We start from the raw sequence: 24346 nt of genomic DNA, 5'->3' as shown, positions 1-24346 counted from the left end.
GGCTGCAACGCGTCAGGTGGTGCAAGTCCTTCTAGATTGGGGTGCGGCTGAATACGAAATGCATCAAGTCAGACCATCGGAATGCGCGGTAATGGTGCACTTGAAAAGATAGACTGTTGTAAAAGTCACGGCCTCTCCCCTTTCCCAGTCCTGGTGACGACCGTATGAATAATCCCACCTCTTATGGCGAATAACAAAGTTGAACCGAGATGAGTTTGATATGGGACGTCCGCACTGTCCTCGCCTCTGAGGCATTTTCGACAGGCGACCAATCCGATCCCGATCCCGAATCAGCAACGACGACCAGGACAACAGCCGAGCTCGAGCCGATCGATGTATGGAATTACTTGGTCAGTCTAAGTGAAGATGAGATAACCAAAAACTCAGAATCGCCAGATGACCACGTCAAACTTAAACACTTCAAAGATGCCGACTTTGATCACAGTTGGGACGCGGCCCCGGTTCATCTCGGCGACGGCGCATCTTATTCCGTTGATAAAGTGACTCTAAGCATCAAAAGAGATGATGGGAATCCTATCATTGTTGCGGTCAAAAAGATTAACTTATTTGGCAACTCTGAGTCTCGAAGTGATTGGAGTGCCGCGACGAGACACCGTTCTGTCGCGACGGTCTTGAAGGAGCTCCGCATTCTCGCGATTCCATCCATCGAGGAGCATTTGAATATCGTCTCTATGTTGGGATTCAGATCTGAGTATACGTCGACATCCGCTCAGAACAGCACCAATGTCTCCTTGGTCATGGAATACGGCTCACACGGAACCCTCAGGGACTTTTGCAAAAGCCATTCAGATGACGACACCTTCGACCTAGCGGCCAAGGTTCGGTTCATGCATGACATAGCCAGCGGACTGGCTAAGTTACACAGCTGTGGCATTGCCCATGGAGATATCAAATTGGAGAACACCCTAGTCTTTGACGGGAACAAGGGGCAGTTGGTAGCAAAGCTGTCAGACTTTGGGCATTCGATCGTTGATCTATACGATTCTGAAGAACCGCAGGGGATTTATCTTGGTACACCGCTCATGAACGCTCCGGAGGTGAGAACTAGACGTCATGCTCTCCACCATGCACAAGACTTCTTCAAATGCGACATCTTTTCGTTCGGCTTGTTGGTATGGGAGCTTCTTCTAGGTGGGAAACATTACTTCGCCACACTGCAAAGCGTTGAGGATGCAGACGACAGCATGGACATGATGACATATTTATGCAACCTTCCAAAAGACGAACTTCTTCTCCAGAGTCTGAAATACTTGCAAGGGGTGTCTGAGAAGAATGAGGCTTCCCTGATCCAAATGATCAGCCGAACTTTGCAGGCGTCACTAAGAGATGATCCCGAGCGAAGGCGTGGTATAGAGGTCATTCTCGCCTTGTTTCGACAGCACAAATACTTGATCAGAGATGACTGGATGTAGGTACAAGATATTGTTTAGCTGAAGCGCATTATTACTGACGAATGCTTCAGGGGGCAGGGGATTGGCTCTTTCGCCATCAATTCACCACCAGATTCGGCCCCTGGTCCGAGTTCCGGAAAGGCTTTGACAACTAGGTCGGTGAGTTATGAATATCAGCTAACCCCCGGGTCTTTTTGATGTATGCTGACCGACAAGACCATTCCCCGAATGCCACGTATCATTCAAACCGACTTTGTGGACCAACTCCAGCGCACCTCAAGGGATGCTTCATCGCTATCCGAAAAGCGCTCTGCTCTCTTCGAATTAGCCATGTGCTACATCCACGGGGTTGGCACAGAGAGGCCGGATTTGGGCAAGGCACTCGATCTGCTCACGGAGTCTGCGCAGCTTGAGAGTGCAAAAGCTCTTGGGCTTATCTTTCGGCTTTACGATGTCCTCGGAGTCGACCCCCCGCCTCACTTGTGGCAAATACCTCATCAATTCGTTGAGATCGAAAAGGAGTTATTAGGCATCAAAATCGATGACAACTTTGTCAGGCGGCTTCGTTTACACGAGAGATACAAACAGCGAGATAATCTGAATCGTTCTTTCGACATCCTATACGACGGCAACCCCATAATCGAAGGCATATCCTTGGATCGTGTTGAAGAAGGACTGAAACGTTTGAGTTTGAGAGACATTAGACTCGAAGATTTGAACTGTATCTCTCAGCCAGGGGACTATGACGGTATACCAACGCGAGAGAGTCTCCTCAGTGTTGCTGTGCGCCAGGGCATCAAGCCTCTGGTCGAATTTCTGCTACATTCAGCGGCCTCTGGATCAATCAAAGCGAGAATAATCTGGACAGACAGTCTGCTTACGATTGCCTGTCAGGGAGGTCATCTCAATATTCTCGAGCTCCTCCTTTCAAAGGATGTGCCGACGCGCCTCACCGAGAGCCATCCCGAAACACCCTTTCACTGGTTGAGCATGTTTGAGCCTGAAGAGGTCGAGTCTGCCATGAATCTGCTTTTGAGCAACAACAATCTCAAAGAAGATCTAAAAGTCAGCGTATTTAGCCCTGGCATTGAAGTGGGAAACTGCTTGTTTCTTGGCACCGCGCTCGAATTTGCCATTGCCGCGAACAATGGTCCACTTGTTGACCTGTTCATCAAGCGCACATCGAAAACCTCCTCCAACTACCAGCTCCACACAATTGGATGGACTCAGAACACATTTTCTTTGGCCTGCTCACTGCATCTTCATGGCTTGATTCCAAAATTACTGGGCCTAGAAGAGAACTACCGTGCGACACAATGGACAACCCCATCAGCTCAGTCGTCTAGTCTCTTCGGCCTTCTCCATCCCCACGACGCTCTTCTACCACTCATGATCCATGGCCAGATGTTGCGAGTTGCACTCGACTCTACAATCGACCTACTGATTCAGAATGGAGCTTCTTGTGCTGAAGAGGATCGACGTGGGTCATCCATACTCATGAAAGCCTTGAGCGCTGCACCGTGCAGATTCAACACCGATCTGCTACTGGCCCTTATCGATCGCGGTGCACGCTGTACAATTCGCGGCAAAGAAGAGCCGATGAATGCCGTCGACCGCATCTGCAAAAGGGAAGACCGCGCCGGACCGGCCATAGTGAAGCTTTTGCTAGAAAAGGAGGTGCTGTCGCCAACGATTGACAATTTGGCGATCGCTTTAAAGGAAGGCAACACTGCTGTTGCATCCGTATTCCTCGATTTCGAAAGTGATGGAAAAAGAATCGGCGCCAATGATCCTTTCGTAGCTGGTGACGCGTCTTTGTCCTTACTTTTCCTCGCGACATCATCCGGAAATGCATCCACCGTCGAACTTCTCCTAGATCACGGAGCCGACATCAATTCCAAGTGGGGGGAACGAACGCCCCTGGAAGCGGCAATCAGTTTGGAGAAGTGCAACGCTGAGACCATTGATCTCTTAATCGCCCGGGGCGCGACTCTAGTATACGGCAGCTTCTCCTTGCTACATCGTGCAGCTTCACTGGCTTCTCGGGTCAATGGTCACCATGTTCTGTTTCATCTCCTCAGAAACCCACAGATCAGAGATTTGATAAACACCGCGACCAATTTCGATGATGAGAACCCTGACATCACGCCTCTTAATATGGCAGTCTATTCCGGAAATCCTGGCGCGGTTCACGCCCTCCTCCAAGCCGGAGCTCTTGTCGAGACAGGAGATGCGCTAGATCGGATTTTGCGACTCGCGGTTAATGTTGGCCGACGTCCTCAGACCAGTCCTTTATGGGAAAATAGAAGCATCAATGCAGGGAGTCTCTACAAGTGGCGCTTAGACATGGAGAACATCATCATTGCCCTGCTAGGTAAAGGAAAACCAGGTCACAGGAGGAGTAGTCTTCACATTGCTACTGAGTTGAACAACCGACCAAGAGTTATAGAGCTAGTCGAACGTCACGGCTACCGCATCTTTGTTGGAGATAAAGAAAAGCTCCTGCCTACAGCATACCTAGAAGACATCGAAAGTTTGAGTGGGAATGGAGACGAACCGGAGTACCTAGAGAACCTGCGGCTACTCAAGGAGTACATTCAAACTAAGCTACTTGAAGAAATAGCACGGGATTCAGAGAAACCAGAGTTTATCGAGAAGATGCTGGAGGATATCTCAGTCGAAGACGACACAGACCTTAGCAATGAGGATGCGAGAGTCACTCTTGAGAACACTCTCTCAAAACTCGAGACTGAACGGAACGAAATCCATTTGTCTTTGGGTGATGGAGTCGAAACACCTTGGGAAAGGGAGATGGCATTGAAGACTTCTCTCGAGACGCAAAGACAAAGACTGGGAGCCATTCATCTCACAACTTTAAAGACCGCAACTATCCTATGCGACTTGCTCGCATTGCTTTACAGGTTTGACGAAGCTGCGCTGCTCAATCAAGAAATCCTCGCAGGCAGAGAAGCCCAACTACCTTCGGATAGTCCAGAGCTTTTTGAATCCTTGCTAGACCGGGTCTGTGTCCTTGCAGGTCAAGCCAAGGTTCAGGAAGCCCAAGAGGATGCTCAACGCATTCACCAAAAGGCAGTTGACACGTTCGGGATCACTCATCCCTTGACGCTCAAAGCAGAAGCTTTTCTGGCCTGTACATACTCCATTCTTGGGCAGCTCGACCTTGCTATATCCATGGCAGAAGGAATCTTGAAGGCCTACGACAACCATGACCTGGACGAAGACGAAAAGTACGAGGGCTATAGACATTCCTTGCTCGAGCTGAGATGTAACCTTGCCGTTGACTACTGCAGAGCCCAAAGGTTCAATGACGCAGCAGAAATAGCGAGGACCTTGCCATCTTCGCTTCTTTATGTTAGGAGAAGTGAGTTTTTCCGTACGTTCGACGCAATCATTAACGTTGCTGCCAACTTCGAATTCTATCAGCGATTTGAGGATTCCGACTCTATCTATCGCGACATAATCAGAATCTGCATCAAGACGCATGGAAAAAAGAACGCGTACTGCACCCGGCTTGCCTTAGAGAAGCTTTCCAACAGCTACCAGTCCCGGTGTTTGTGGAAGCAAGAGTCAGAGACGCGCCAGACGCTGGTTGAAGTTCTTAAATCGGCATCGAGCGCGGCAAACCACGAAGTATCAACTCAAATGATCAACCTAGCCATCTCACTGAAGAATGAGCAGCGTTTGGTTGAAGAGAGCGTCGTTCTCGAACAGATTCTCGAAGGGTATGAACTCTGTCTCCAGCCTGACCCTATGAACACTTCCCAAGTCAAGGTCATGCTGTGCACGAATCTAAGGAAACAGAAGCAGCTCGACCGGGCGGAGCAATACGGGCGTGAGGCTCTTGGGGAGTATCGGGCTCGCCTTGGTCAGGAGGACGACACAACTGTCATTGCTCAATATGAGCTTGCCTCAATCATGCTTCTCTCACATCAAGACAAGATTCATGATGCTATTCAGCTTCTACAACAGAATATGGACATCGTGGCTCGCAAGTTTGGCGAAATCCACCCAGAAACTAGGGCTGCAACTTTGCACTTGGCCAAAGCTTACATTAGGGCCAAACGCTTTGGAGAGGCTGAAGAGGCAGCACACCAGTGTATCAAGATCAGCGGCGAGGTGCCAGAGTCCGGCAAGGCTTTGGAGCAAGCATATCATTATCTCGGATACGCCAAAGAGCTTCAAAATGAACTGGACGAAGCGAGCACCTTCTATAGAGCCTCTATTGAAATAGGGCTTGACAGTCGCGATGGGGTGCACTCAGATGATTCACTCTATACTATGAGGCTCTTGGCAGCAATCCACGTTGGAAAAGAAGACTTCGAAGAAGCTGAGACTCTTTTGCTGGAGATCTTGGCAGCTTCTCCGCAGGTCTATGGGACAACCCGCCCTGACATGGCCTGTCGCGTCCACCATCTACTGGGACGGGTTTACGAAAATACCGATAAGGCCCAAGAGTCCGTCCAGAATCATACTTTAGCAGTAGATCTGGCTCGTGAAGCACTCGGTGAAGATGCAGAGGAAACTCTGTGGTTTACGGAAAGCCTCGTCAGTGCAAAGGTGGCGACTCGGTCATTCCGAGAGGCACTCCAGCTTGCTGAAAAGCTTCTGGCACATTCCGAGGAAGAACTCGGCGAATTCCACGAACTCTCGCTCGCAGTCAAGCAAAGCCTTCTCATCGTATACCCAGAACTAGGAATGTGGCCAGAGTCAGAGCGCCTCCATCGGGAATTCCTCCACTCTTTCGAAGAAACTGGGGCTGCCTCCCCCGACGAATATGCCTTTCTCTATCGAACCCTATCAAAGGCATGCACCAAGCAAAGCTTCCACTCCGACGCTGAAGTTTTCCTTTCGAAATTCTGGGAATGGTATCAGAAGAGCGAACCAGACACCGAAGAAGAAATGATCGAGGTTATGGCCGAGTTGGCACGAGCCTATGCAAGGACGGAAAAGTTTGAGGTTGCAAATCAATTCATATCCCGCATGCAGGCCACAAGCGAGGCTCTCTTCCCTGAAGATGACTATGACTATGAGGATGAGCGGGACATTCTTTGCGCATCCGCGCGTGCAGATGTCATGTTCCAGGCAGGTCAACGGGAAGAGGCTGCAAAGTTGAAGCAGAGATATGTCGACCTTCAATCCACCGACTTGGATGGAGTATTCGCCTTATTGGACATGTACGAGACAATGGGTGAGTATTCCAAAGCGGCTGAGGCTCTACCTTTAGCCATTGGCGCTGCTTGGATCCTCAAGACGCAGTCAAGCCCTGAGGTTCACCAAGTGGCGATCGTCAAGGTTGCTACTTATGATTCGAGGATACATACAGCAATAGGCGATTTCGAACTTGCCCAAGAACAGGCTACTTTGGCAGTGAATCGAGCATCAAGGTGGGATCTCGGCAACTTCACCTACGCCGAGACATACCGAAACGCTCTCCAAGGCACGATGACTTTATATGGGACACTCGGACGGGACAGAGAGAGGGAGGAGACAAGACTCAAGGTGAGTAATGGTCTTTTGCTTGGGATACTTGCTCTAGCTAAACATTTTATGCAGCTCATGAAAGAACTTCGCCGACAGGAAGAAGCCAGGGACAATCACTTGGACGAATTGGCACGAAATCGAGTGAAGGTAAAAAGCTTTTTGACAGGAATGCTTTCAGTATCAGACCCTTAGTAGTCTGGACAGGATATACGGGAAGGCTTGATGTGACTTTTTGTTTTTCTGTTTCTTTACATCTGCCCTCGTTTCGACGTCCGTTTCCTTAACCCTGACGCAGTTACGTTTTTATCCAGGTAGTATAGAAACTTCTCATTCGCCTTCTACCTACTTACTCCAGACTTCTTGGCCTTTTTTGTGACGTATGTAGTACTGTAAAGTTGTTGAAGTAGGTTAGTTCATGGCCTTGTTCAAGATTTAAAGAGTTGATAGTCGAATGGCTTGCTTGAGTACCTAGTCTACTTGGTCCTACTTTAAGAGTCCTTCTACAAAGCTACCTCTAATACTCCTCGCAAATATTTCCTCGTCCTGAGATTAGACAGAAGTCCGTTCATCCAACTACTCAGGAGTAGTCTAAGGTAAGGTAGTCTGAAATAACTGAACACTACCTTAACGTCGTTCGGGTTCGGAAAGTCGAACAAAAGTCTCCACCCAAACCCAAAATCCCGATCCCGGACCCCCGCAATTCCACCTACGGCCTCCGAGCCCGAACCCGAACTTCGCGGCCCGTACCTCCATACTCTCTCAACCAAGCACATTGGTAAACACCAACTGGACCTAGTCGAACATCCTAATATGAGGCATATTCTGCCTGCATGCTGCTCTTAAACTGGCAGAGCTATTATTCGAAGGATCTCACTTGCACATGAACTCAGATGGCTGGTTCTCCGACCGCCCGAACAATCTCACGTAAGACGCACTTCCCGAACCAAGTGCAATGAGCCTCCACGATAGCATACCGTCGATAGCTTTCGAAACTAGGAATCTGGCGACTGCATTGATTGGATATGGTGAACTCGCGGGGTCGGCTTGCAGGACAAAAGTCTTACCTACCTACTCTTTCTTATTCTGGCTACGCCAGTTGCAACTCGCGCTAACGCTGACACATGAACGGGGAACGCTTTCAGGTCAACGTCTGACAAAGAAACCCCGCCAACATCATCACACACAACGCAATTAAAGACGGAATCGAACCCGTCTACATTGTGACCTCTCTCAATCGAACTCACATAACCCATCGCACCATCTCCCGTAACTCTAAAGCCAACCGCCAAAATGCCCTACTTCACCCGAAACCCCTCCTTCAACCTCTTTTACCTAGACGAAGGACCCCGCACGGCATCCCACACAGTCCTCCTCATCACAGGCCTCTCGTGCGAAATGCACGACTGGTCCTGGCAGGTCCCCTTCCTCCTCTCCCACAACCTCCGTGTAATCTCCATCGACAGCCGCGGTCAGGGAAAATCCTCCGCCCCGGCGCCGGACCCCAAAATCCGCACCTGGCCCGGCGTCGCTCGATCCGCCGACCCGGATGTGATAGACTACTACCCGCAATCTACAGCCGAAGACATGCTCACGCTGCTATCACACCTAGGCATCACCAAAAACCTCATCGTCATCTCGCACTCCCTGGGTGAAGCGGCAGGGTACTACATCGCCACCACTCATCCGGACCTCGTGAAAGCATCCATCGGCGTGGATCCCATTCACGCCTTCTCCAACGCCGTCCGCGAACGCGACACCTACCTCTTCAACGACCCCGACGCCCAGGACAAAATCATCCCGACCCTCATCGAATTCTTCGGCACGTACTGCTACTCCCCCGAATGCCCGGCCTGGCAAAAGACGTGGCACCTCCGCCGCATGGCACAGTTCGACAAAGCCGTCATGTACGCGCTCTGCTGGGGCGGCTGGGGCGACGCGGAGAGCCTGGGCAGGCAGGAGAACGCAGTCAAGGCCTTTGCGGGAAAGCTCAAGTGCCCGCGCCTGACGCTGGGTTCGAACGATTGGTATGTTGGCACTGATCGTGATCATCTGCCGAAGGGCGATGAGGCGCTGGATGAGATTGTGGTGATCGAGGGCAAGGGCCACTGGTTTCATCAGCTCGAGAGCGAGGAGTTTAATGGGCATTTGGAGAGATGGTTTCAAAAGATCGGCGTGCTGCCGGCGGTAGAAGCTGGCGCGGCATCATGAGTGCAAGGTCGCGCCCCAGTTTCTAGTCAAGCGTGTTGCGTGGTTTGGAAAGGGCTCAGGTTCAAGTGCCGGCAGCTTTCATGGTGTACGGACTGTCGGCCGCAACGTGGACGGTAAAGGGTCCTTCACGGGATGGTGTGGGACGCACCGTGACGGGGCTGTGAGAGGGAACAGCCGGCCCCATTCTCGGCCCTGCTTCTCGTAACCTTAAACAACCTTGATCTCGCCTTGAACCCAGGCATAAACAAAATAAAGGGGTTCGCTTCCTCACGAGTCTGTGTCGTGCATCCTGGCATGTAGTTGACTAGTTGTTCTGTAAACGAGTCAAACTTCCGTCCATTGAGTTATCCGGCAATTGGGATTTCGAGTACACATGACTTGGGATGGAAGTGATGTCTTGTCAGTCCTGCCGACGGAAGCGGCGTTAGGCTTTCACGGGATGGTGGTCGAGTCCGTCACCGATGGAGTATGGAGCCAGTAGCCGGCGCTGTAAAACGATGGCCGGTTGACTGATATCGGAAGCGCGATAGAGTTGGGCGTGTAAGAGCCGCTCATCGGGGGCATCGCCGAGTCCCCGCAGTCCCGGCCAGCATTGCCGTCAAACGCCGGCACGCACTTACTGTTGCGGCGTCAAACAGCAGCAGAGGCGGGGATGGTTCATGGAGGAGGGCGAGGCGGGCTTCCAATGTGAGGAAGGTGGCTGGAGCGTTTTGTGTGTGAACAGACGACTGGGCAGCAAAACGGCAACCCGCCGGCGGCGGTGCAGTGGCCGTGAGAATGCCGTCCGTCCAATGAGGTGTGTCATGTCGCATGAATAACTTGCCGACTAAGTCCGTCGGCGATGAGGACGGCCTGTGGCGGCCCTGTCTAGGATCCCGTCGCGAACTCTGGACGAGTCCGCTGCCGTCCCTCTCCATGGTTGCGTTGCGAGGATCCGAGCTCTTCGCTTCTTCTCATGTGCGTGCCGTCAAGGCCGGGGAAAGTTGGGGAAATTCGTCTGTGCTGCTTCATCCACGGAGAGGTCATACTCATGGGTAAGGGTGGAAGAGGATGAGGGGTTCAACATCAGACCCAAGCTCCTTTTTCTGCCCTCTTCCCCCTCCCAAAATCCCAACGCAACGGCTTCTCCCCCACCATAGCTATGAGGGATCTTTGACGTCAGCTTCTATGGCTCAAAGCCTGTGTCACCTTGCCGCTACAGGTTTTCCATGGGGTGAAAGGCATCTATTCTCGAGTAAGTGAGACTGCTTGATCCTTGAATCACCGAATGAGATGCAAAGGGGATCTCGATGTTGGTGTCAGCTCGCACTATCAGCTGCTTTCTAGAGCCCCATGGATGATAGTTGGGTCGTACAGATGGTGCCGTTAGCCAACTCTGGTAAACTCCGTACCTGATGTATAAACATAATCATTTGGCCTAGTAGGAAATTCTAGCCACCCAGTGCCTGGCAAGGTTCGACAAGCCTCGATTTCATATGAAATGCCGCGTTTTGGCATCCGAGACTTTGCCATCCATCCATCCAACTGAACAGACTTTGCCATGGCTGAGCAGACTTCTATTGGAAATAGTAGCAATGGCGTCTTGGCTCGTCGTGGCTTGTGGATCCAGCGGCATCGTATGCCGCAGATCATCTGGCCGCTGTCAGGGTCCAACGTCCTGCAGCTCGATGAGAGCACGCGCCAACGGAACAAGACCCTTTTAACGCGTGTGAGTGATTATCTAGCAGGCAAAAACCCTGATGCACGGAATCAGGGTGTCGTCTGTGCAACTTAAGCCTCATGTTCAAGTCTGAGCTCAGAGTTTTCGGCCTTAGACTCGGCGTATCATGGGTTCCTTTGACACTTCGGCCTGCCTTCTCCATACGGCTAGAATTGCAGGTTTGGTATTGGGGTCAGCATCCCTCTGCGCCGGCAAAGCCTGTCCTCAATGTCGAATTGCTGACGACCATCTGTGGGACAAGTCATTCCACAGTAGTATTCTCAACGAGAGAGAAGAGCCAACGAACAAAGACAGCTAACCACCGGAACTTGCCCCGGAGGATTCTTCGAGGACGCTGTGTGAGACATTGGGCGCTCTAGTAACAAGCGCGGCGCGCTACTTGTACGCTTTTAGAGTTTGACCGGTTCGGGGCAGGTCAAAGTGACGTCTCAGTCACGTCCGCCACCACCGGACGGACACCAATAGGCTTTGTCCTGAACCAATTCACCGAGGTCGTTCGCCTGGCCTAGGGGCTACTGCACGCGCCGTGTTCGCCCGCGTTGCCAAGGATAGATGGTTGGTCGACCTCGACTACATGGGATATGCCGCTACGGCTACGAGCGATCTTAACCGGGATCAGCCAGATCAAACATTCTCCAAATTTCCACATTTATCGTGGGTAGCTTCCCCAACCTTTCCAACACGATTTGACCTCTTCACATAGCTTCAATGTTCGCAACTTCCCTTCAGGCGCGTCAGCTTTGGTCCTGTTGGAGTGCTGCTGATGAAAGAGTCGCTCGAATGTCGAATCCACACCACCGCTGGATTGACGAGACTTAGTCGCCATGGCCAGTTTGGCCAAACCGCAACAGGGCCACTCGAGGGTCGAGGAGAAGCGCATGACGGTAAGCTTCGGAGATCCCGGCTATGAGGATGGTAATGGCCCATGCTGATTTGAGAGTGAAGCGCGACGGCCCCAAACCACGTAGAGCATTCCTCTCTGCGTCCCAACAACGACGGTCTTCCGGATACCCAGCATCATGGACATCTAGATGGAAACACCGTCAGCAACCTCCGCCAACCCGAGTCCATTGTGAACAGCAGGACAGCTCACCCGGGCCACTGGTCCTTGTTCGAAGAGAATCCTCACAAACACTGTTGGATCCTGAAGAGGAGCCGGAACTAGTCCTTCCAAAGTCCATCCAAATCGGCCCAGAAGTTTTGTCTGTGAACCGCTTCTACACAAACTATGCCGCGCAGGCGAGTATTTTGATATTCAGTCGACTTCCCGAGTACTACGACGTCGATCTATCCGATGCGAGCCACGCACGACACGCCACACACGCTGTGGCTTTAGCGAGTGCATCTCGATCTCTCCGTCAATCAGGGCTCATGGTCGAAGCTCGGCGACATTACGGCAAAGCCATTTCGACTCTAAACCAAGCTCTTCAAGACCCAGTTGCAGTGCGAGACGATGCCAACCTCGTCACGTTGTTTCTGTTCGGCATGTTTGAGGTAAGCTTGGGTTGGCCCTTTCGAAGTTGACGCCTATTGTGTTTTGGACTTCTCCCCAACTCCGAGGTACTCTAGATACCTTAGCTAAACCCAGCAGGTCATCAATGGCAAGCGAGGCACAAGCACGATTGACTTGCAAGAAAACGTATTCCCCCATGGGGCTGGAGGCTTGCAGTTGTTCAAGTTTCGGGCAGACCATGGCTTGACAAACGAAGTCGACAAAGCCTGCTTCACCTTCTTCTGTCATGCGGCAGTGAGTAGGGTTGATTATTCCGTGATCAGCACCCCAGCTAACTTTTCTGTGTCAAAGTTGATGGAGATGTTCATACAACGAGACCACTTGACGCCTCTATGGTCAATGCTGGAAGAGGTAGAAACTCCGTGGGGCAAAGGTCCAGTTCTCGAGCCACTTGTCAGACAAGTGGTCGATTTCAAGAGAGCCTTTGACTTCAAGGTGCAAGTCCAAGGTAACTTGACCAAGTTAACCGAAAGTCCCCCGGAGGATTTGCTCGACCTAATCCGAAACGGCATCGAATTGAGCAGCGATCTTGAGGCAGCCGTCGCGTTCCTCGGTTTCTCTGGCGCTTCAACATGTTCCGGGCAGCAGCAGAAGGTGTTCAACGGTCTGTTCTCACTGTCGTCTGAGTCATCCGTTGCTATCGCGCGAAGTCATTATCGTTCGCTTCGTGTATACCTTCTAGAGAGGATTATCGAGTTACGGAACATTCTAAAGGAGAGCAGCGGCAAAGTCGCCACTAGCTTAGGTCCTATGCCGAGTTGGTCGGATGGTGTCTCTGTCGTTGAAGACATTCTCGAAGATATCCGAACAGTATTCGGCCTAGAAGGGAAGAAAGAGGCGCCGACCGAGGGTATTGCTTACAGAACCATGACAATGTTCTGGCCAATGGTTATGGTACGGACCTCATGTTTCGCAGGTCCTCATAATGGTAGGTGGGTAGCAGAAAAGATGCTGGAGTTAACCACGGAATCGGGATTTGGCCTTGGTGTGGAAGCTGCGAGTGCTTGAAGGCATCGCATCACATCACCGAGGCGTTGCACTGTGGAGATAGACTATCGGTCAAGTTTATCGGACTTTTTTCAAACCCTTTTCTGAATGGCCTTCAGCTACATGGAAAGGTATTCGGAAAGTGGACAGAACGACTGGGAATTTCACGAAGCTAGGAAATCGGGCACATGAGAATGCATGTATGTTGGTCACGGACTCACGAGTCATGGTCGGGATATGGGTCAGAATTCCTCCCATGGTGATGGGGAATTTACGAATAATTAAGATACCATTAATGTTTCAGAATGAGGGCAAGGATGGGTACATATTGGGAACCTCGAGCTATGGTGATTAACATATCGAAGCGTGTTTTTGGGAGTCGTTGCAGGCAGTGATTCATCGTGAGTTGGTCGACAATGGCCATCGTGCTCTTGCGCTGCTTTCTTCGGGCAAGCCTCAGACGAGGCAATGCGAGCTCCAAGTGGTTGGCAAGCTCAAGCATCTGAGAATCGATTTGGCAAAGACCACCCGGTTCATCAGGGTGGATAGTGAGTCTTAGACTGACGTTGCTACGACGAATAGTGGTTCGCCGGTTGACTGCAGCGAAGGAAGCAAACAAGCCGCACGAAAGCAGGGAAGGGGTCGAGTGATTCTGGCAAACTTAGATGAGGACGACGAAGCCGGCTGCTCAAGAAGGGAGGCAGCGACGCGCAGGGTTTGAGCGCATGCCCTTTTTCACAGCAAACTGCAGACGCCACATCGAGACCTGGTGGTTGAGGGAGAGGAATGGCGTGACTCTCAGTGTTGACCTAGGGAGACCTTGCTTGTGTATCTCGGCCGTCGGAGTGATTTGGAGAGAGTGTTGGGTGAGCGCAGAAACTTGAGGGTCGCTACCGGTACGAGTCGACAACAAGGGTACGGTGGGTTGGTTGGGGAGTCATAAGCGACAGTGCAGGATTGCCATTCTACATCGCACGTGGAGATCACCTGGCGTCTCCAGTATCAGGTACCTGTAAACCGATGTCTTTTGGCATATGTCCCGCTCGCAACCGCTTAGGCTGGTGACCGTCGCGCTGAGATGATCTTACGTGCGTTGGTCCAATCCGTCGGTCGTCGCTCGTTGGCTAAAAGACTACAATGCAGTCAGGCGGGATGCATTTGTAAGAGAAGAGCACGCTGGCGATTGGATCGCTATCGAACTCTGCAACACCCATTGCGAGTCCGCATCTCGCTTCTGTCCTGGCCCGAGATGGACAGGTAGGAGAAGCAGGTCCAGCGCAACGAAGCTGGGCAGAGCCTTGAGCAACTCGAATTTCCCATGAGAGCGTTTGCCGTATTTCTCGAGTCTGGTCTGAAAGTTTGATCATGGGTCTCGAGCTCGAGTAGGCAGTTCGTTCGGTCTCCAAAGGCTATCCCGGCAAACCAAAGAGTAGGTGAAGGAGCGGGCTGTGATCCGTGATTCGTGGAGACAAAGTCAAGTCCAGCCCGCGATAGGCAGGCAAACAACAGTGCAGTACACTTTGGAGTCTGGTTGGGCATCGTAGTGAGGGGTTAGTCGTTTGCTCTTGCTGCGCCGTTGAACCTCATCTGCACCTCCACGCATCCACGTTGTATTCGTAGTCCATCACATCAGTTGATATGGGCGAGAGGGTGTTCCCCATCACTGCGTCCCAGGTTGCTGGCACTTGTCGATGCAGGCTGGTCCCTGTGGCATCGGTGTGGTGTTTTGCCTCTATTTTCGGTTTGCTGGCCTGCTGGCAGCTCAGCCATCCGTGGTGGGAGCCCCAGCTGCGGCACAGCTGGATAGACAGTGCATATCAGGCAAACGAACGCATACAAGATTGGGTGCAACGAGTCCAGGCTCCAGGGATGCAGAGGCCAAAATAGGTGACTTGGCTAGGCAATCTCGTCAATTCTCATATCCAGAGCAGTCTAGAGGGAAGAGAACAATGACAAAACCCTTGAACTCTCAAAAAGAAGATCGGACCATGAGCCGTCGGTGGGTCTCTTGTCTCAATTTGTTCATCTCCAATCAATGGCTTTTTGTATCTCGATAACCGGCCACGAGGTGAGGGATCAACAGCAACGATTCGGATCCGTCAACTTTACCGTGAACTATGTAGAAGACCGCACCGTGTGCAGGATGATGACGCCTCAGGGCCACATGCTCCGACCGATCTGACCGACAAAACGGCGGGCTGCGTTGGGAAATGCAAGATGCTAAGGAGGATGACGAATGAAGTTTCGATATTTCGGCCGTTAACGTAGCCAAGTCGTTAAGCCACGCTCACGTCCGCCCGGGAAATAAAGTGCGTCAGGACGGGCGGTCAGAGAATCGGAAGGCTGCCAGGTTGAAGCGGTGGCCTCGCAGGTAAAAGGAGTTGAGGTAGTTATGCGGTGACCAGAAGAATTGATGTCTTCCTTCTTCCATTTCTTTGCGGTTTCCCTTGATCTGCTATGGATACCTGAGGTTGCCATGAGGTACCTTACCTCAGGGAGGCAAGAAGTGGGAGTTGGCAGGAGGCAGGAGGCAGGAGGCAGGATGTGGAGCCACTGAGGCAGGAAAGACGTACCTGGGGTCCAGCCAAACGTGACTCCCTCCTGCACTGTGAGCCTGGAAGTGTGAACTGAGCGGAAGGATCGAGTGCCGCGTCTCTCCGTCTCGCGAGTTCATCCCGTTCGCCTCATCTCTCATTTTATCCAGGATTAAACGAATCGACATTTCATCCAAACTGAGATCCAGACAGGCGGTCATCCGATCAACGTCTTGGGGCGCACATCCAACGGGTACACTGCCGCCACGGCGTGGAAGTGAGACACTAGGGCAGACAGATGATCGAGGGTGCGAGACATTGTACCCGTCTTACGTGCCTACCTTACTCGTCGACAATCTCCGTAAGGCGCATTTAACTTCTTCACCTTGCTTCGCTCCCTAAGGTAATGTGAGATAACCTCGGTCGCATCATGACCATACTGGACACTGAGGTGATCCCAATTGGGGCTCAGAAGAGATTGCTGGGTATTGGCACTTTATCTCTCACTTGTTCTTCTCGTTTCCGGAAACATCAGTGGCAAGCATCACTCATGTTAATCTCGTTCTCATGCTTTCATCGGGATCTCATTCTACTTACCAAGCTTCCCTTCCCTCTCCCTCGTCAATAATTCTCTTTGTTTGCCCGGACCACCTCTATTTGACTGCCACCTTGCCCAGCCCTGCCCAGCCCTGTGTAGAAAAGAGCCTTGCGTTGGCCTGTAGAGATATGTTTGTGAGGATGCATATCCGCACAACATGTCTGGCAGGGTCTCGTTGGCTGGCCTTCATACAGTGTGGCAGCCAAGATGATGCAGATGGGTTGGGGTTTTGTATCTCACTCGCCCTACAGATACTGTGCCCGAGATGTGCTCGCCGAACTGTCGTGCCGTCTTACTATCCCGCTGTCATGCCTTTCCGCCTTTTTCTCCCATGTAGATATCATCCATCACTTTCATCCCCAGTCAGTCCACATTCAGGCTACTGTATCCCATCTCACATCCTATCTCATACTACCTCAGCAATTCAGCGCCCCGCGCGGAAAAGGTTGCCAGCATCCAATATTCTGAAGGAACTTGTCCGGACGGCATTTCATCGAGGCCCGTTGAGGCAAGGTAAGGTAAGCCATCTACCTTACACATCCTCGGTCATCTCTTTCCTCCGTCTTCAACTCCACCTCCACGAATGGAAGACGGCACCTACTTCCCCAGAATAAGCTAGGCTCGTTCGTCTTGTACTTGCTTCCTCAAGCAAGGCTGTGCCAGTATCACACCTTCCCCGTTCTCATCCCTCGAATCCATCTCCACCGTGCCTTCCCTCCACAGTGCTCTGTTTTGACTTCATCTCTTGGCAACTGCCCCCCCTGAATGTATACGTTCTTTCTCTTGTCCCTTCCCTCCTTCTTCCATCCTCTCCTACGGTACTTCCCCTTGACCCCTGCCCCTTTATAGCGTTCATTCACTTCAACTCATTCGCGCAACCATCACATCCTGGATATTCCTCCCTCGTGTCGACATTTACAACTTGCAAGCCACAACTCTTTTGATATTGACGCCAGTTCCAATCAGAGAAGAATGCCGTAAGGTCTGCCTCGAATTGGAAACAGACACCGCTTCCCCCCTTCTCGTCTTTCGATCACCGCATTCAAACGTCTTTTGAAGTTTCTCTTGACCAAGCGCCCCCTGCCGCCTCAGAGAAGATCCTCTCGTACCCGTTGCCGCTCGCCATCGATCTGTCCGCCCATGTCCCTTCTTCTTCTTCGCCCGTTCTCGTTCGTGTAACATCTCCTTGCGTCGGCTCTCTTCCCCGTCCCAAGCCAGGATTTCCGCAGTCGGTCATCCACCTCAGTACCTCGACCAAACGTGGCTACCAGTCTGGGCTGCTTGAAATTAATACATGACCTCGCCTGCCCTTCTATCTCGACCTCTCGATTGTTTCCTGATCGAACACGCTCGAAACTCCTCAATCCGCTCCCACCTTCGCCTTCGCTGGTGCTGCAGAGGTCAGCAGCTCGTCACACAGAGCTGCCGTCTAGCAACACGGCATATCACTTTGGTCTTTGGGTCCTCGAGGCTTGTACTTCCTGTCGACCAATACTTTTCGTTGCTTTAGTCTCTCTCGGTTCTTATCAACTGGTCATTTCGGTTCTTCTCTGCGTCGCGGTCGCCACTTGTGCCACCTCTGCCGTCAGTTCGAGCCACGACCTGCGCTTCATATTTCGGTTCTTTCACATATACATCAAGGGGTCCGGGTCTCGCAGCATTGCAGACTGCATCTCAGCTGTTGGGATACGGAGGCAGGTATGCTTGCAGCTCTTTCCCAAGATGCCCTTCCCTGCGCAGGAGACAAAGATGACTAACCTCATGACCCAGCCGGTCTTCGAGTTGCTGCCTCGTTCAACAGCTCCATCACTTACCAAAGTTACCAAACTACGTCAAAGCGAAGGCCTTAATCATCAGTCAGATTCATGGACGGTCAGGACGGACCAGTTGCCAACATGGGTGGGAAAGTGCAGTCCCTCAGCCAGTCTCAGATCGACGTTATTATCGCCTTGGAAAGAATTGGCGCGTCCCTTTCGTTGGTCGGAGTCACCCTGATATTTATCACCTACTGGCAGTTCAAGCGCATTCGAAGTGTTCCTAATCTCTTCATCGTCTTCGCGTCTTTTGCCAACGTTGGTGCCAGCGTTGCCTGTGCCATGGGCTACGACGGCATGCGAGCTGGAGCAGAATCCGCTCTGTGTCAAGCACAAGCATTTTTGCTCGAAATGTTCGTCTTATCCTTCATGGTTTGCCTTCTTTTGACAATCATTGCTGACGGCTTAATGCAATAGGTTCATGCAGTCTGATCCGTGGTGGTCTTTCGCCATGGCTGTCAACGTCTACCTCGTTTTCTTCGCCGGTGCCAATCCTTCTTCCTTCCGACGCTATATTTGGGTTTACTGCGCTATATGCTTTGGCTTCCCCATGATTCCAGCCGTTGTTTGTCTCCTAGTCCGTCCTCGTGGCCCAGATGATCTTATCTACGGAGATGCCACAGTACGTAGATGGGTTTCTTCATTCTCGCCATGAAGTACGGTGACTAACATTCGCAGATATGGTGCTGGATAAATCATGACTGGTCCAAGCTTCGTATATTCACTTACTATATTCCCATCTGGACCTGCATTGTCGGGTCGTGCGTTATCTATTTTGCCGTCGGCTACCACGTCTTCCATCACCGCAATCAACTCCACAACCTCACCTTCAGCAACACCGGAAGAGACTGCAAAGACACGTCATGTTCGGATGAGCGAGACTCAGCAGAAAAGGTGCGTTGTCGAACAGCCAGGAGGTACTTGTGAAATGGCGTGAATTTGACAATTCTCAGAGCCTGACAACCCGTACCGAATTTTTCTATGGAACCGCTGTGACGGATATACAAATTACAACGATGGCACCCAGGCCTTGGACTCCTCAGGTGCCTTCCATAGCCATTACAAAGGGGTCGGACGACCAACAGCCCCGACATCAACAGTCATGGCGTACGAGTGAAGAAGATGGACACTGTACACCAAGCCCTCGCTTCGAAACCACATGCACATCAGACCCCCCGCCGCCAAAGCCCCGTCGATCTGTCTTTCAGCGGATTGGGCGCGTTGGTACAAAGTTCTCTGCCAGGTTGGATCGTCTAGATCCTGTCAAGCTTGCATACCTCAGAACCAGTTTCATCTTTGCCATCTCTGTTTTGGTGACATGGACACCAAGCTCGATCAACAGAGTGGTCAATCTTCTCAAGCCCGAAGTTGTCAGCTTTGGCCTGAACGTCGCCAGCGCCACAGTTCTCCCGCTTCAAGGGGTATGGAATGCCGTCATCTTCTTCATGACTAGTTGGACGACTTTCAGAGAAGAGTGGAAAGATAGGGGTTGTCGTCACCAGGTCCGACTTGGGAGTTGCGGTATCGAAAGTCGCCAAGGCGGCGTAAGGATCGAGGTTCTTCGAAGCGATCACCATGACAGGTTTCGAAACGGTCGCCATGGGCACACGAAAGCTATCGGCAGCGATCAGACGAGTGAACTCGAGTTGACAGTCCCCTCGGGAGTTGGCAACGTCCGAGCAATGAGAGGATCTTTTAGTATATGATTTCGTCGATTGCACCTGGCGAAAGTTTATGGGCCTCAGAGGATGATCGTCATCTAAGAAACAGGGTGATTGCGAGGTGGTTGGGGATAACTCTGGATGTCAATATGGGAAATGCTTTGGGAGGGGGCGGAAAACACTTAAGCGGGACTTTTTTGACCGAGGAGGATACCAACATACATTCAAATATTACGGAAGATTTTGGAGTTGTATATTAAACGGAAGCGTGGCGGTCGGTCACGCGCGCGATCCAATTACTTGCACACTGCCTAACCATATCGGCGATACAATGTTAATCATGGCAAGATTCCATGCTGTTTTGATCAAACCATGGATGCCTTTGAACGTGGTCTCGGGCAAGATTCGCAGACAAAAGCGTTAGCTGTGGGTTTGTGGGGCCGAAGTTTCCAATGGCTCGACCTGTAGCTGCTTCTATTTGAATGATCAGCAGCTGGCGTCGTCCGTAACAGCAGGCATTCGAGTTGATCTCCCTTGGATGCGGGCATTAACTTCTCGCCAAATCTGCAAGACGGCAGGTGCGTCCTAGGAGGCTCATCTTTCGGATTGTGACAGGCCCACTTCTTCTCGGGCGGAGGTCAAGGTTGGGTGTTCGTGAGATAAGGTACTCGTTAGCCCGGAAAGCAACTGGCTCCGGCGCCCCACCACCTCCTGCCGTCCGGGCCGGCGCCGTACTCTAGGTCCGGGTTTCAGCAAACGAGTAGGTATGCATGCGAACACTCTGTGGAAAAGCATGCAGCGAAATTTGGCGCTCAATTTTTGGACTTGAACGTTGGGAAGTTCTGCAAAGTAGCAAGAGTTGGACTGGGGCAACGGATTATGTCCATTTGAAAGAAAATATGTACCTCGTCGTAAAAGTCGACGATGGATAGTAGGTAGATATACACAAGAAAATATGTGAAAATGGTGCGTGCTATATACAGCCAAGGTGTTTTCTCCATAGAGATTCGGTCCCTCTTAACCTCCAATCATCCTCATTCGCGGCATCGGCCTGCCAGACTAGACAGAGCCTAGTACACGGCGGGAACGAGCGAGTTGACGTAAATCTCGAGGTTCGCATAGCCGCCAGCACCGATCTTCATACCGTCCGAGGCATCATTGGGGTTCAGACCGTTGGCGGTCTCGTATTCATCGGGGATTCCATCGCCGTCGGTATCCTTCTTGGCCGTGCCGGCCGCGATGTCGCCCGCGCCGCCCATGTCAGCCTCATCGGAGATGAGCTTGCCTGATTTTCCGTAGGACAGGAGTTCTTTCACCAAAGCGGCATCAACGCTGTCACGGGCGATGGAGGCACCGACCTTGGCCGCGACGTGCGCGACGGCGTCAGCGGCGGAGAGGAGCTTTGCTGGGGCGGGGTAGTCAAAGGCGGTGGTCTGGATGGCCATGTTGGAGTAGCATGTCGTTGAGACGCAGAGGGCCGCGCCGTTAAGCACGCCGTCCTTATTGGAGTCGTAGAAGTTATCCTTGACGTAGCCGCGGAAGTTTGCGTTGCCGCGCGTGAAAGCCGTGACGGAGGTCGAGGGCCCGGAGATGAAGTAGTTCTGAATAATATTCGCGTAGCTCGCGCCCTCGGAGTCGCCCGCGATGTACCCGCCGCCGCCGCCCCAGTTGTACACGGCGTTGTTGATGAAGGAGTTCACGCCCTTGACCTTGGGGTTGCGCGTCTTGTTGTCAATGTAGAGGTTTCGGAAGAGGGAGACGCCGCCCTCGTTCGTCTGCATGAGACCTCCGCACGAGTGAGTCTCGAGCCCCTGACCGATGATGGAGTCCGCGATGGTGACATTGGAGACGTCGCCGTTGATGGAGAAGGTTTCGTCGCGGCCCCAGGAGACGGAGACGTGGTCGAAGATCATGTTTTTGCCGTCGGCGATGGTGATTGCGTCTTTGCCCGAGTCGCCACCCTTGCCCATGCGGATGCGGATGTAGCGGACGATGCCCTCGTTGGCGTTGGACCAGGAGAAGCCGTTTCCATAGACTGTGATGCCCTGGTGTTGATGTTAGTTTGGGTGCCATAATTTTGTTTCCTTGGTTTATGCGTCACTTACACCGCCAGGAGCTGTCTGTCCTGCAATGTAAACGTTCTTGGATACCACGATCCGGGCGTCAATCTTGATGACGCCGCCTACGTCGAAGACGACGATCCGGTTGGGTTGAGAGACGGCATCGCGGAGGGATCCCGTGCCGGAGTCACTGCAGTACAAAGACGAAGAGATTAGAGAAGCACTTCAAACATGGATAGCTGATAGCCAAGTAGAGTGAGTGCTTACTTGAGGTTGGTAACCTTATACACCGTTCCCGTCCGGCCACCAATCGCATTCCGGCCGAACCCTTCGGCGCCAGGGAAGGCGGAGGGGGCGGCGTCGGCACGTTCGACGACCTTGGCCGGAGTCACGGCAGTACCGGTCCAGCCGGCGGCGGGGAGGGCGGCCGCGCCTTGGTAGAGGATGGCGGCCGCGGCCAACAGTGTCGCGGAAGCCTTCATGGTGTGCGTTGGATCGTCGGAAGGTGGGAAGGTCGAAGCGAGTGGTGGGGGCTAACGTGAGAGAAAAGCGAAACGGAAGCGAATGTACCAGACAATCCCGAAACCAAACAAATGGGTTTGAATTGAAAAGAAGCTTGAAAAGAAGCTATAACAAGGGGGAAGCCGAAGGGATGGGAATGGATGGAACGGCACGCGTAGCAGGATAGCGACGAGATCTCCAAGACTTCAAGAGGAGAACCCAAAAGATGAGACGAAAAAGGGGACCTGGGTTTAGTTTTGTAGGTTTCGTTTCTTGGTCATGTTGCACTCTTGATGGACAGCTTCTTCGCGGTGATGATCCACCGGGATGGGTGGTGTGGTGGTTGCTCAGGGGGTCTCTCGCCTGTCACCACCCACCCCATGATCCATCTCGCCCTGTTAAGCTACGGGAATTGGAAAGGGGCGTGTATGCACATGGGGATAGAGGTCAGCGTTTGTTGGTGGTGTTGAACCATGCGGCGGCCGTAGATGCTGGTTCGGGGGTGCTTGACCGCACGGAAGTTAAGGTAGAAATGCAGAGAATTGTAGCTTCCTTGCGTATGTTGTATTATTCCGCTTCCATTCATCTAGTCCCGGTGATCAGCTCCCGATGTGAACTCACTTACAGAGTCTCTAGACGATTCAATACATTGAGCATATCCAGCCTGCCTGATTTGGACGACAATTGGATGTATCTGGAGACGATTGGTGGGAAATGGGCACAAAGTTTGAGCTCCCAAGGGGGGATGGCGGACGGGAGGCGTCCTCCGAAACGGGCAGAATTGGTGGGGAATCCCTGGTGTTTGGGTGATATTGAAGGGGCAGAGGACGGGGCCACTCGGGGCCGGGGTGTGATGGACATACGGCGGGCGGCGGAGGATTTTTGGCTTCTCAGGTTGATGATGGTGGCCGGAGAGTTGTTTTGGAGTTACATGGTGGACATGGGCTTTGTTTGTGAGATACGAGTGCGCAGAGTGCGAGGCTTATATTCCGTCTTTATTTGTGTGGAGGCCATGCATACCAGGTAAAGTAATACGGTGGAATAGCTTAAAGGGGGATGCTCTTCGGCCTTGCGCATGTTCCATTCCCATACTACGTACGCATACCCGGTACACACCTTTGGTGGTAAATGTGCAAAGTGAGATGCTGTATTAAGGTTGGATAGGGATGCTACTCTGCATCATTCGGCCGATGACTTTCCCACCTGTCAGACGTCATTCTCGATAGTGCTGTACATAAGTTGTCCAAGTCTGCGATGCGGCAATCGTGAAGACCGATAGCCTACAAGAAGGAGAGCCGATGGCTTGAAGGCTCTTCTCTCGTGACCTGGCTTTACTTTTCGACAGTCTGAAGGGGCAGGGACCAAATCGCTATGAAGCCGACACGCTTTGCTATCATCATCTCATCGACGCGATCTTGCAATGAGTGAGACCCCAAGCCATGACCTCAGGCGGCGTGCCTCCAATATCAAGGTTCACGGTTCAGATTCCGCCATGAGGGTTCATCACGCCTTACCTGCCATCCGATCTCACTTCAGACGCTGTGGCCAGTGATTGTGGCTCACACATTTCTGTGGCTGAACGAGACGTTCTCATTCCGACAACGTTCGGAATTTCACTCAATCTGATCAACCTTGACTCATTTGGTGGGATGTGAGTGAGCGCGGCGATTGGCCTTTTCGCCGAAAAAGCTTTTTCCACCTTGGGCATTTGCTTGGCAAGATCGGACAGCTCGTGCCGGGGGAAGCTTAGGGACCGTCTTGGCCCAGGCGAGTGAAACGGCAGCATGGCAATTGGAGCGCTGAGCAGCGCTAGGGAATTCCCAAAAAGACCGCTGA

At 52.1% G+C, this 24346-nt stretch overlaps 8 protein-coding genes across 8 annotated transcripts; 6 read left to right on the top strand and 2 right to left on the bottom strand.

Annotated features, from left to right (window-relative positions):
• Positions 1–209: 209 nt before the first annotated feature.
• BDZ83DRAFT_789826 (uncharacterized protein) lies at positions 210–7481 on the top strand (the record flags this gene model as incomplete). The annotated part of the gene is made up of 4 exons (XM_060515700.1): positions 210–1429; positions 1484–1571; positions 1629–6932; positions 6987–7481. The coding sequence occupies 4 exons, from the start codon at positions 210–212 to the stop codon at positions 7104–7106; spliced, it is 6732 nt and encodes a 2243-aa protein (XP_060368362.1). The 3' UTR covers positions 7107–7481.
• Positions 7482–8309: 828 nt separating this feature from the next.
• BDZ83DRAFT_717183 (alpha/beta hydrolase) lies at positions 8310–9122 on the top strand (the record flags this gene model as incomplete). Its single annotated transcript, XM_060511918.1, has 1 exon — positions 8310–9122. The coding sequence occupies one exon, from the start codon at positions 8310–8312 to the stop codon at positions 9120–9122; it is 813 nt and encodes a 270-aa protein (XP_060368361.1).
• Positions 9123–9152: 30 nt separating this feature from the next.
• BDZ83DRAFT_139391 (uncharacterized protein) lies at positions 9153–9545 on the bottom strand. The gene is made up of 2 exons (XM_060501273.1): positions 9394–9545; positions 9153–9320 (listed from the first exon to the last, which is right to left on the bottom strand). Exons 1-2 carry the CDS (start codon positions 9416–9418, stop codon positions 9184–9186), a joined length of 162 nt encoding a protein of 53 aa, XP_060368360.1. The 5' UTR covers positions 9419–9545; the 3' UTR covers positions 9153–9183.
• Positions 9546–10535: 990 nt separating this feature from the next.
• BDZ83DRAFT_609846 (uncharacterized protein) lies at positions 10536–11238 on the top strand. The gene has a single exon (XM_060507557.1). The coding sequence runs from the start codon at positions 10902–10904 to the stop codon at positions 11199–11201; it is 300 nt and encodes a 99-aa protein (XP_060368359.1). The 5' UTR covers positions 10536–10901; the 3' UTR covers positions 11202–11238.
• A 522-nt stretch (positions 11239–11760) lies between these two features.
• Positions 11761–13804, top strand: BDZ83DRAFT_767086 (uncharacterized protein; the record flags this gene model as incomplete). The annotated part of the gene is made up of 3 exons (XM_060515277.1): positions 11761–12336; positions 12434–12589; positions 12647–13804. 3 exons carry the CDS (start codon positions 11761–11763, stop codon positions 13361–13363), a joined length of 1449 nt encoding a protein of 482 aa, XP_060368358.1. The 3' UTR covers positions 13364–13804.
• A 4158-nt stretch (positions 13805–17962) lies between these two features.
• Positions 17963–20111, top strand: BDZ83DRAFT_139181 (G-protein coupled receptor). The gene is made up of 5 exons (XM_060501272.1): positions 17963–18172; positions 18245–18641; positions 18706–18910; positions 18967–19182; positions 19242–20111. Exons 2-5 carry the CDS (start codon positions 18340–18342, stop codon positions 19992–19994), a joined length of 1476 nt encoding a protein of 491 aa, XP_060368357.1. The 5' UTR covers positions 17963–18172; positions 18245–18339; the 3' UTR covers positions 19995–20111.
• A 908-nt stretch (positions 20112–21019) lies between these two features.
• On the bottom strand, positions 21020–22491 carry BDZ83DRAFT_717181 (pectate lyase C; the record flags this gene model as incomplete). The annotated part of the gene is made up of 3 exons (XM_060511917.1): positions 21020–21994; positions 22055–22199; positions 22277–22491. 3 exons carry the CDS (start codon positions 22489–22491, stop codon positions 21020–21022), a joined length of 1335 nt encoding a protein of 444 aa, XP_060368356.1.
• A 122-nt stretch (positions 22492–22613) lies between these two features.
• On the top strand, positions 22614–23778 carry BDZ83DRAFT_139089 (uncharacterized protein). Its single transcript, XM_060501271.1, has one exon. The coding sequence runs from the start codon at positions 22737–22739 to the stop codon at positions 23535–23537; it is 801 nt and encodes a 266-aa protein (XP_060368355.1). The 5' UTR covers positions 22614–22736; the 3' UTR covers positions 23538–23778.
• Positions 23779–24346: the final 568 nt, after the last annotated feature.

This window comes from Colletotrichum acutatum (genome assembly GCF_030867785.1).
Source record: "Colletotrichum acutatum strain CBS 112980 chromosome Unknown BDZ83scaffold_18, whole genome shotgun sequence".
In the NCBI taxonomy this organism is placed as follows: Eukaryota; Fungi; Ascomycota; class Sordariomycetes; order Glomerellales; family Glomerellaceae; genus Colletotrichum; species Colletotrichum acutatum.
This window is presented reverse-complemented; position numbering and strand designations above follow the sequence as displayed.